Raw genomic sequence first — 11,955 nt, forward strand, 5'->3', positions numbered from 1 at the left:
TTTAACCAAAACATAATCATAACAATAATGTCGAAACAGATTAAACATAGGCTAAATAAAAATTTGGTATTTAATATAAGAGAAATTTTATGTTGTCAATTGTAATTATTAAAATAATAAAATATTTAATTAACCATCTTTTTACAGGTTAATTATAAAATAATTCAAAATTTTAAATTTTAAAAATTTGAAAATGACAAAGATAAACATTAATCATAAAAATAAGAAAAAAAATTAAAAAATAATTAATTACAATTAAATCAATCTAATATGTTCAGAATATGTCTTTACTTTTTTGTTTGGTGGACCATAAATCTGTTTGTGACCAAATTTCTTCGGTTTTTTCACCCTTTTGCTCCTTATTAATTAATTAATAATTATTTTGTCACTGATTCAAAATTATTTATCAATCTGTCCCTCTTTAATCGACTACCTTGCTTTTTTAATCGACTAAATGGCCAAAACTGACAAAAAATGACTGTTGGGAGATTTAGTCGACTAAATCTCCATATTTAACAAAAAAAAAATAAGTCAGTATGATTTTAATCGATTAAGTAGGGAGATTTAGTCGATTAAATCTCCCAACAACCGTTTAGTTGATTAAACATGCAAAGTAGTCGATTAAAGAAGGGCAGATTGATAGATAGTTTCAAATCAGGAGCAAAATAATTATTAATTAATTAATAAAAGGCAAAAGGGTGAAAAAGCCAAATTTCTTCAATCAACCCCTTAAATACTTAGCCCATGTTTAATGGGCAACTTTACGTGCATAAAAAAATTTGTTATAATTTCCAAAAATAAATAAATAAATTTGTTATATTTATATTTCAAACAAAATACATGAATACATATCGATCACTAACTATTAAGGGTACTGATACTCTCCAAAAAGACAAATTACCGGAAAATTACCACTTAGTAAACTGTTGGCTTATTTATTTAATTAAATCGATCTAGCTAGTAATTCACTAGGACACGACAAATCGTATAGAATATAATAATAGGGGTGCTAAACGAACCAGGGACCTTTGACTCGGCTCGTGAAGGTCTGAGTTTACATGTCTAAAATTTGTTATTAGAATCAGACTTGGACTTGTATAAAAGCTCGTTTAATAAAAAGGCCTCAGACTCCAATTGAAAAGCTCGACCTTAAAGTCTCTCAGGCTGGCCTAGAATATTAATTTTTATTTTTATTTTATATTTTTTATACGGCTTGTAATAGCCTTTTCTCTCTCCTCAATCTATTTCGCATCATTTTATTGGTTAAAAACTTTTTGAATGATTTTGTTATATACTATGTTGTTTGGATATACATTGAATTTATGAATATTTATGGAATTATCAGTGTTTTGTTGATTGTATATTCTGTTTGGATAAATTTTTATTATCTTATTTGTTTTAAACAGGCTAAATCAAATTTTTATTTTTTTGTAAATAAGATAGGTCACAGGTCGATAATTATATTCATAACACGTAACAAGTTTGGTCAGACTAACATATTTAAATATAGACTTAATCTCTTAAGATCAAAGCCGGCTGGTTAACATCCCTGTATAATAACATGCGTGGCTCTTACGCAACTCCAAGACTTAACCAAGTTGTCAGTGAGCTCTTCTTCGTCTTTTTTTTTTTTCAATTTGTTTCATTGTTTCATCAAAACAGATGTTAAAATATATTTACTCTCTTACATAATAATATTAATTGTTTCATATTTTGGAAATAACATGTATGAGCTTCTTTTTATTTTATTTATTTTAACAGATAAGGTGGGAAACCACAGTTCTCGGTGTGCTCTTCATTGTTTTCCTGCAATTTGCCCGATACCGGGGGTACTGTTTGGTATGCAGATTATTTATAAATGTCCTGGAAAGCATAGTAGGAAAAATAGGAAACCCACCTTTGGTTGCCAAAAAGTAAAAAGTTTAGGAAATTACATTTTTCATGTACTATGAAACAAGTTCTCTTGTGTTAATAAATAAATAAAGTGAATCTCACTAATTTATTTATTTATTTTTTTAAAAAAAGAGACACATTTTTTAAAGTAAAATTAACATGAGATAACAATATTATGTAATGTAAGAGTATGATTTCCAATAAATTTAATGTCTATAAGTAGTTCAGTTTTTTTTTCATTTTTTTAATGATAATCTTTTTCTTCTTCCGAAAAACATGATGTAACTATTATGTTTGATTTATGGGTTTTATAATTCTCATTTAACATGAGAATTTGAATTTTCCTACACATCCTTCGATTTCCGTGTTAACGTGGGTCCTACACATAATTTTTTCTTACATACAAGTCCCACATGCTTTTTGTCTTTACAACATGAGAATTGAATTCTCATATTGAATAAGAAATATAAAACCCCTGATTTATTCATGTTAAGCTTTTTTAAAAAAATGATTTTTTATACATTATTTTTTTTAAAAGAATTTTTTTGAAAGATAAAGTTATTTTACATTTAGATGTTAGTTGTGTGTTAGGTGTTTGTAGTGTAGTGGTGTGTGTTCAATTTCTATGTAATGCAAAAAAAAAAAGATGTATGATTTAAAAATCACTTTTTTTATAAAAAAAGTTATTTGGATGTTAAAATAAAAAAGTACTTTTTATATATAAAATTACAATAAAAGAGAGATAAAATAACATGATCGTAGGATAAGGAGAGATAAAATATGTATGATAGGATGAAGTTAAAATTGTATTTTATATATTATCTTATTTTAAAAAAAATATTATATTATCTTTTAATTTCTGTTTTTTTCAAAAGCAACTAATTATTGACTAAAAAAAAGTAGTATTTTAACTTTTATTTTAAATTTTATCTTAAAAAAAAATTATTATTCAAACATCTAAAAATTCTTTAAAATTTTTAATTTAAAAAAAACTAATTTTTTTAAGAATAAAAGCTCGTTTGTATTTGATATGCAACTAAATGAAACTTATGAAATATTGACAATTCAACCAAAACCTGCCTCGTACAAGATTGATGGTGATGGTTGCCGCTCGAACCTGCCATTCTGCTGCCCTAGCAGACGTCCTACTATTACATCACAGAAAAGCAGACGTCCTACTATTACATCACTTATGGCCGGCAGTTTTTAGATAAGAGGCCCTTACAAAAAGTGGCAGGAATCCCGGCGCGGAAACCCCCTCCCAAAACTGTTGGCTTATTTATTTAACAAAAGCCTTTACTTGAAAATAAATTTTAAGAATATTAGAGAAATGTAATTATTAGATATCTAATAGATGAAGAAGTTAAAAAAAAGTAGGAACCACTCCACTTCATTTGCCTAAAAAAATATTGAAAAGAATGGAACCAAGCACCATCTTAGACTAATAAGTTTCTTCGACAACTGTGTTACTTTTTAATTATTTATTTATTTTTATTTTTTAAGTGATGAAGCTCATAAATTTATCTCTACGATATGATATAATTAACTTATATCCGTGAACATGATATTAATAAAATCATTTATTTAAGGGATATATTTTGCTTATGTTGTAGGAAAAGAATTACCTTATGTTGTAGAAACAAAAGTGTAAGTGGGACCCACATATAAGAGGAGAGGGAAAAAAAAAGTGGTGGGACCCAACCCTTTTTGTGTGTAGGAGAGATGTTTATCTCATGTAAAATGAGATAAACATAACCCTTTATTTAATTAATCGATCTAGCTAGTAATTCACTAGGACACGACAAATCGTATAGAATAAAATAACATGCATGGCTCTTACGCAACTCCAAGACTTAACCAAGTTGTCAGTGAGTTTTTTTTTTTTTTTTTAATTTGTTTCATTGCTTCATCAAAACAGATGTTAAAATATATTTACTCTCTTACATATTAACATTAATTGTTCCATATTTTGGAAGTAACGTGCATGAGCTTCTTTTTATTTTATTTATTTTAACAGATAAGGTGGAAAACCACAGTTCTTGGTGTGCTCTTCATTGTTTTCCTGCAATTTACCCGATACCCGGTAGTGTTTGGTATGCAGATTATTTATGAATGTCCTCGAAAGCATGGTAGGAAAAATAGGAAACCAGCCACGTTTGGTTGCGCAAAAAGTAGTAAAAGTTTCTTGCCCGGGGAAGTAAGATATAAACAACGATTAGGTGGACGGACGAGATTAACCCTCTGCTTTGTATAATTGGTGAAGTTGTGTTCGCAAATATCTGTACCAAAACCTAGCGCAGCTGCTACCTCCGTCAAAGCTTGCAGGTTACATTGGTTTTTGATTTTCTTGCTTATCATTGTTGTATGAGGCTTGCATGTGCACCTTGTATGGTACCAGTCGGTCGAGCATTTTTGCATGTTAACCTTGTATGGTCCATATTTTAACAAGACAAGCTTTCCATCTTGCATTCCATTCCAGTTCATCATTTCGTTTTTATGTTGGTCTTACTGGTGCATATGGTTTGTGGGTTTTTTTTTTTTTTTTTTTGTAATGACAGGTGATTTACGCTTTCATAAACCCAAGTAGAAGTTGTCGAAGCTGTGGAGTGGCCACTGTTTTTGTTATCTCCATATTCGTGGTGCAAGCTGTGGAAAATCGGGTAAAAAATCTGACTTGCTATGTCACCACATAGGTTTACTTACCTGCTGTTGTGTGTTTACTACCCAAATGTGGGCCAATTTGTGGTGCTGTTTGGTTTTTTTCTTTTCTTTGTTTTTTCTCTAAAATCTATATGTGCTTCAGATCATCTTTCTCTTTCCGTCCACCTCTAAACCCTTTTTCTTTCTCACGAATACGCATAATGCTCCATCCAATACAGAATACCGAGGAGAATATTTGCTGGTCTGTTTCCATTTGAAATTTCCCTAAAGAAAGAGAAAGAGAGAGAGAGAGAAGGGGGGGAGGGGGAATCTTTGACAGTGCAAGTGGAATTTTGACATTTTTTTTTTCGTCCTCCTTTTGCTCATTGGAATTTTTGTTTTCAAGGTATTGTTGATATTTTAGCAGTGCAATGCAGAAACAGGAAGCATTCAATTCCACAGTTGAATTAGCCAAAAAAATACAATTGAATCCAATGACTTCAAAGTTAGAATGCTCTCTTATAGCAAAGCAACTTGAAACATAATGTAATGTTAATAAAAATGCATGAGAGAAATGGTTTTGTTATGCCGTAAATTGATCTTCAAGAAACTGAGTATTGACTGGAGTTTGTGTTTCTGTTTCTATTGCTCTTCTATATATGATGCTTCTTCATTTTGTTCTGATTTTGTACGTTGTTGATATTTGGATTAATGTGAATTAATTTGACCTTGTCATGTTAGATTGTGGCAATGAACAACGGAATGGAGTTCGGTGTCATTGTTGTTCTCATGAGTCATTTGCAGTCTTTGAATCAATTGACTATGTTATTTGTGAGAATATGTGGTTTATTATTAGCCAACATTGAAAAAAGGAAAGCTACAAGGAAGAGAGGGACGTGGGATTTTTGCAGTAGGGCTTCGATAAGGGAAGTTAATCTGCAGAGAATAGTGTATATCACTGATACAGCTTGTATTGAGAATACAAGGATGGATCGGAGAAGTTTTCATAAATTGTGTGACTTACTTAAAACTGTTGGGATGCTTGAACCGTCCAAGCATATGGGTGTGGAAGAGGTGGTTGCAATCTTTCTTTACATATTGTCTCACGATGTTGAAACTCGGATAATTGAAAGAAAGTTTATGAGGTCTGATGAAACTATAAGCAGACAGTTCACGAAGGTGTTGCTGGCTGTGTTAAGATGTCATACTGTTCTACTCAAACGCCCTGAGCCCATCCCCGAAAACTCAACCAATGATAAGTGGAAATGGTTCAAGGTATCATACTACAATAGATCAAGCAATCTTTATAATTTTAAAATTTGTTGTGCATATTATATTGACTTGTGTTCTAATTTGGTGCTTTGGAATGACAGAATTGCCTAGGAGCTCTAGATGGGATCCACATCAAGGTAAATCCCCTAGAAGCTGATAAGCCTAGATACCGGACTAGGAAGGGTGAGATAGCAACAAACGTGTTGGGTGTTTGTTCACAAGATGCCCAATTTATTTTTGTTTTCACTGGATGGGAGGGATCGGCTGCAGATTCAAAGGTCCTCAGAGATGCTATATCTCGTAAGAACGGATTAAGGGTGCCAAAAGGTAAAAAACAAAAAACATAGTTCAAATTACCAAAATAATGACGTGTAACCACCTGTATTACAATGTTTCTAATTCCTTTGTTAAATTTTTGTAGGTTACTATTATCTATGCGATGCTAGTTACATGAATGGGGAAGGATTCCTTACACCTTATAGGGGGAAAAGATTTAGTGAGTGGAGACATGGGGCACAGCCAACAACACCACAAGAATTTTTTAACATGAAACACTCAAGTGCTAGGAATGTCATTGAACGATGTTTTGGAATGTTGAAGGGTCGTTGGGCGATTGTAATGTCAAAGTCCTTGTATCCAGTTAAAACGCAATGCAGGATAATCACTGCATGCTGCTTGCTCCATAATCATATTAGAAGAGAAATGCCAGTTGACCCTTTAGAGGATAATACGGGGGACATGGCAGTACCTGAAGATAATTTTCAAGGACATGAAATGATAAGTCATGTGGAGTCATCTAAAGCCTGGACACATTGGAGGGATGAAATGGCGCAGCAGATGTTTGACACGTGGAAGAATAATGTTTGATGCAGTTATTTATGCTATCATTGTTGATGTTGTTAAGTACTTTATGTTGTCTTTGTTGCAAATTAAAAGACTTGTGTGATTGTACGTTTTTTTTCGTGCAGAATTATGTAATAGACATCATATGCCATGATATGTATGGTAAGTTTGTAATTTAAATGACTATGCTTGTGTTGTAAACCATGATATGTATGGTAAGTTTTTGGAAGTTTGGCTAAGTGGATATATATAAAAGCTTTGGAGTCATGAGGACAGGCACTGCAGTATTGCAATTTTGGAGTTGGTACATGCTTATATTCTAATATGTATGGTAAGTGGTACCAACAAAAGGTGGCAACAGGTATGTTCTTTTTAATTTATGTTGGTCAATAGTCTTTTTCTCAATATCTTAGTTCTACTTACACTTGTTCAGAAAAAGACTTCATATAAGGTAGTTCCTCCGTATATATTTGTTGCTGTTTAAATTGTTGTCCAACACAGATGTGATATGTTATTGTTTTTTATCTGACTGTCTTATATGGCAACAGGTATGTTGAAAGTGCAGCTGATAAAGTGATTATAAAACATTTGCTGTCAAGGCCAAGTGAAGCTGTTTTGTGGTGAGATCGGATTTTTGTGGTTGATCTGCAGCAAAGATAGAGGAGAATATGGATTGAAAGAAACAAAGCACATACATGACTGCTAGAGATGCGAACTAACCGAAACAGAACCCTGCATCAGGGCCATTTGGCATATATGTATATCTGTTATATTGAATTAATGGTACAGCCATTCATTGGTCCTGTGAATGTATTTTGATAGTATTTTAAGTCTTTGTTATCTGTATAACTCTTGCAATGTATGAACTATTACAATTAAGATGATTGTGAATTATGAAATTATCGATTATTGTGTTCTGCACCTGTTTGGTTCACACATGAAATATGACTTCAGCATTGGAATAATTAAAGGCTCGGAATCAAAAGGAAATCTCTGAATGAATATAATGAACATCATAATTGCTTCATATTAATTGAATCACTGAAATATATTTGGTTGCTTGATAAGTTACACATCAGAATTGTACGTGACTATGAACAAAGTGTAATCAAAGATCAAAGTACACAAGGAAATTCCTATACAGCATACTACTCTTCTTGGACACATTCAGCCCTATGTATAAACTTATCAGATCCCTACTAGTTAAATGAATGACAGCTATTAAGATCCTCTTCCACAAATGTGACAAAGCGGAGATGCTTCATTATTCCCCAACAAGTGTTGCCTTCAGATTCTTCTTACATTATAATTTATCAGCAAATCACTGATACAACATCTGCAAGCTTATCAGGTACAGCAACTATGTTACTTTGCAGTGTTAGTCTTCCTCTGCAGGTGGTTGCAAGACCCTTCCTCTTGCGTCCCCATTGAGATGTAGAACCTATCTCTGGATTTGACTATGGTTGTTTCTCATTGGTAGCACCTACAGAATTAAAAGGATTGGTAGCATCTAACAACCCAAATAACACACTCAGGTTGGAAAAACTGGTTCATAAATTAAAGTCCAATGTATAGCAGCGGAAATGAAACGCCCCCAAGCTTGGTTTTTGTAAATAAATAACTGCAGAAAAAAGTAAGGGGTATTTCTCAAATGAAAAAAATAATTATTTTTTGTTATTGTAAATAAAAAAAAAATCTTTTGTTCCAGTTGAATTTTTAATACATTGGAAGTTAAAACCGAAGGCGTTTGGTTGAGTGTGTTATTTGGGTTGTTCAAAAGAAAGGGTGAGAGCCGCCGGCAGGGGTATTTGGATTGAGAGGAATGTGGCAAAAGGAAGGGAAATGAAAAGTGAAAGTTGTTCACTCTCCCATGTTTGGGTATTCTTTTGAGTACTTTATGAAGATTTTCTAATTACTATCTATTACATAGAATATTATATAGAATATACAATAATCATAATAGAATTTAGAAAGAAGAATGAAAAAAATTCTTATAATATATAATAATTAAAATGATAATAAGACAAGATTTTTTTTGAAATAAAAATAAATAGGAAATTCCCCTTAAATAAAACAGAAAGATATTTTTAGAGAATGCTCGGGCATAAGCAGAAATAGACATCTTTATCTTTGTTAAATGAAATATCTAATGAATCATCGTACATGTCAAGTACATTTCCATTTGAATTGGTAATCCTGCCGACAAATATAAACGATTATTAACGAAATAGTCATCAAATCGTATTACTGTATGTAATTATGCATTCGCAAATTTTTTTTATCTCTTTTGTAAATGGTTCGGTTAATAATAAATAAAAATGGAACAGTTCAATCTTTGCACAATACTTCTAGTTTAAAGTAAAAAAGGGCCAATACCGAAATTCTCGGTAAATAAAAAATAGATTTAAAATAAAAATTTGAATTTTTATTTTAGACAAAGGGAAAAGAAATGAAAAAGGTAATAAGGAATAAAAGTCACATAAAAAACATGAGAATGTCTTTCTACTTCGATGACCTCGCAAGCAGAGACAAAATTCTGCAATTTAAGCACACAAATGAATCAATTCAATCAATTAATGTGGAATTGACAATACAATAGAAATGGATAGATAGATAGAGAGAGAGAGAGAGAGAACCTTGTAAAAGTGATGAGTCCTTCACTGAGGCAAATAACAGAAAGTTGGTTAGAGAAAGGCAAACAAACCGGCGGGGAAGAAGAACAATATATCTTATCGAACCTTCGTGATGCCCTGTCCTCAAATCAAATATGCATAATTCTATCTGATACAAAAATCAGAAAAGATACAAATAATTAAACCGTGTTAGTTAGTCATCGTATGTTTGGAAAGTTAGTTATGAGAATTATCTTAACTAATATTAAATCATAAAATATATGAAAAAGTCTATCTCCAAATATTCCACTTCTCATGAAAGCTTATCTCCAAAGGTTTATCGAAGATTCAATTTCTGATAATGGCATATCTCCAAATTCAAAATTAAAATTGAGATATGAACGTTTGATCACTTGTTGATTGTAACTAGGAATCGTTCACTATAAATAGAAGACAATTAAACCCCCTGCATTTACTTCACCGTAAATATTGATAGATAAAAACTGACACCTTTTGGCTGTTCCGCTCCAAACCCCTCCCTGCACCAGAAACCCTGCTTCCCTTGCTCTGTTTGCTTTGCTTTGCCACCGTGACTCAAAAGATGTCTTCCAAACCCTTCAGGCCTTGCTCTTTGGACGTACTTATATATGTCCTTGCACCACATTATTATAATGCAGAAGAACTGGGTATGATTGAGAGTTTCCAAGAACAGCAACACCAACTACTGCATCTCCAACATGAAGAAGAGGCCAGTACGTCAAAGTCAAAGCCAAAGCCAAAGCCAGAGAAAGAAATAACGGTGACCCCAAAAAGGCAGCGCAAAATGCATGACGAGGAGGAAAGGCCCACTCCCTCATGGGCCTCGTCAGTGAATAAAAAACCAAGAAACACAAAGAATGCAGCACCACCATCTTCATCTTCATCTTCATCTTCATCTTCATCTTCATCGCCGCAGTCACCACTGCCACCGTCACCACCGTCGTCACCATCGCCACCGCCACCAGTACCAGCACCACCATCTTCATCTTCATCTTCATCTTCATCGCCGCTGCCACCACCGGTTCTGCCTGATGAATTCAAGAACCGTATGAGAGAGTTAAACGGCAGCGACGTGCAATTTGTGATGAGGAAGAATCTCTCCAAGACAGATCTGAGCGCGAATCACAACCGTCTATCAATGCCGATGAAAGAAATACGTTGCGATTTCCTGACTGAGGCTGAGAAGGCAACATTGCAAGAGAGAGAAAGCTGTAAAGGAAGACTTCGGGGTGTTGAAGTGAAGGTGTTGGATCCATCTCTCAGGGAATATACTTTGATACTGAAGAGGTGGGAGATGACGAGCACGAGCATCTACTGTCTCATCAAAGACTGGAAAATCGTTCTCTCTCATAACAGTTTGCAAGAAGGAGACCAACTTCAAATATGGAGTTCTAGAGTGGATGGCAAATTATTTCTTTTATTAAATAAACTCTGAACAAATTTAAAGCACACAGCGACATAGACACGTCACTATTGTCTGTCTTAGGGAATATAATATTAGGGAATGGAATATAGGTGGTGCTCTGAAAAATTGTTCAAATTGAAATTTGGTTTGTATTTCTTTTTATTTCTTTTTTGTTATGTGAGGATCCCTAGCAAATAAATGTATTGGGATTCCATGTTTTCCTTGCTTATAATAAAGTGAGATCCTACTTTCATTCTTTACTATAGCTTTTCCTTGATCAGTTGACCTTTCGCAATCATAAATTTCTTTACCATCTTATTAAGATAATTTTTTATGAAAACCCTGTGATAACCCGTTAAATTAGTAACAAGTGTGAGTGAGAAACCTGAATCATCTTTACCTTAATTTTAGGCTATGATTAAAAATTAGTACAAATCTTTCCAACACATGTCTAGTCTACCAATTGGAGGTGAAGCTCTACTCCTCCCTCATGCATGTGCGTCACATGCCTCAGAAAAATACATCACCAATTTATCCTCATCTCCACTCTTGTTCCATCTTTAAACTAAACCGCCTTCTCCTCCTCCCATCCGTGGCATTCACCTCCCCTTTTCCACCAAGAAAGTTGTCAAACACACTATTTGATACATGAAATGTTAAAAATTATTTAACAAATGAATAAGCTAATTTGATAGGACCAGGCCATTCCAATTCTAAAGAATGATAAATCTTGGAATGAAATGACATTCTACTGTTTAAAATTAAATTATTTTTAAATAACATAAATATCCTTGTGAGAAAACTAAATAGGATTTGTTTTGTCTATGCATAGGGAATGGAATATAGGTGTCCTAGGCTTGTGCCTAGTGTGTTTTAGTTTTGTTGTTTTGTCTTTTACTTTCCTTTTGTTTAAAAAAAAAAAATTGTATTTGTTTCTTTTTCTTTCTTTTTTTGTTATGTAGTGTTGGAAATAATCAAGTATGAGTTGTAAAGAAGTATCACATAGACTAGACATAGACCAAGTGATGACCATATAAGTGCAAAAGACCCATAAACCTACAGCCTTAAGATTTTGGGTTGAGATGTGGTGTCGGCCCACTTATTATGGTTTGTCATTTGGCCCATTGGTGGATGTACCCTTTGCAAAGGGTTTTGGGCTCCCTCGTTGCATTCCCAACAGTGGTATCAGAGCCAACGATCTGGGCCAAGTGTTTGGAAGGCCTCTGCAGAAGGCTAGTGTGACCTTAATAT

At 33.2% G+C, this 11,955-nt stretch overlaps 2 protein-coding genes across 2 annotated transcripts; both read left to right on the forward strand.

Moving 5' to 3' along the window:
• Positions 1–5,283: 5,283 nt before the first annotated feature.
• Positions 5,284–7,272, forward strand: LOC133316825 (protein ALP1-like). Its single transcript, XM_061518608.1, has 4 exons — positions 5,284–5,808; positions 5,907–6,132; positions 6,227–6,644; positions 7,197–7,272. The coding sequence occupies exons 1-4, from the start codon at positions 5,284–5,286 to the stop codon at positions 7,270–7,272; spliced, it is 1,245 nt and encodes a 414-aa protein (XP_061374592.1).
• Positions 7,273–9,861: 2,589 nt separating this feature from the next.
• On the forward strand, positions 9,862–10,702 carry LOC133316826 (B3 domain-containing protein At2g31420-like; the record flags this gene model as incomplete). Its single annotated transcript, XM_061518609.1, has 1 exon — positions 9,862–10,702. A coding segment is annotated over exon 1 (841 nt), but the record flags the coding sequence as incomplete, so codon positions are not given.
• Between the last annotated feature and the right edge of the window lie 1,253 nt (positions 10,703–11,955).

The sequence above is a fragment of the Gastrolobium bilobum genome, unplaced genomic scaffold (assembly GCF_033153095.1).
Source record: "Gastrolobium bilobum isolate Gb01-03AN ecotype WA unplaced genomic scaffold, APGP_CSIRO_Gbil_v1 utg993, whole genome shotgun sequence".
In the NCBI taxonomy this organism is placed as follows: Eukaryota; Viridiplantae; Streptophyta; class Magnoliopsida; order Fabales; family Fabaceae; genus Gastrolobium; species Gastrolobium bilobum.

Excerpts from the sequence above, each read along its gene's own strand:
- LOC133316825 (XM_061518608.1), top strand. The coding sequence starts at position 5,284 with ATGAACAACGGAATGGAGTTCGGTGTCATTGTTGTTCTCATGAGTCAT. Across the intron at positions 5,809-5,906 it reads ATAAGTGGAAATGGTTCAAG|AATTGCCTAGGAGCTCTAGA; the intron begins GTATCATACTAC and ends TTGGAATGACAG. Across the intron at positions 6,133-6,226 it reads CGGATTAAGGGTGCCAAAAG|GTTACTATTATCTATGCGAT; the intron begins GTAAAAAACAAA and ends AAATTTTTGTAG.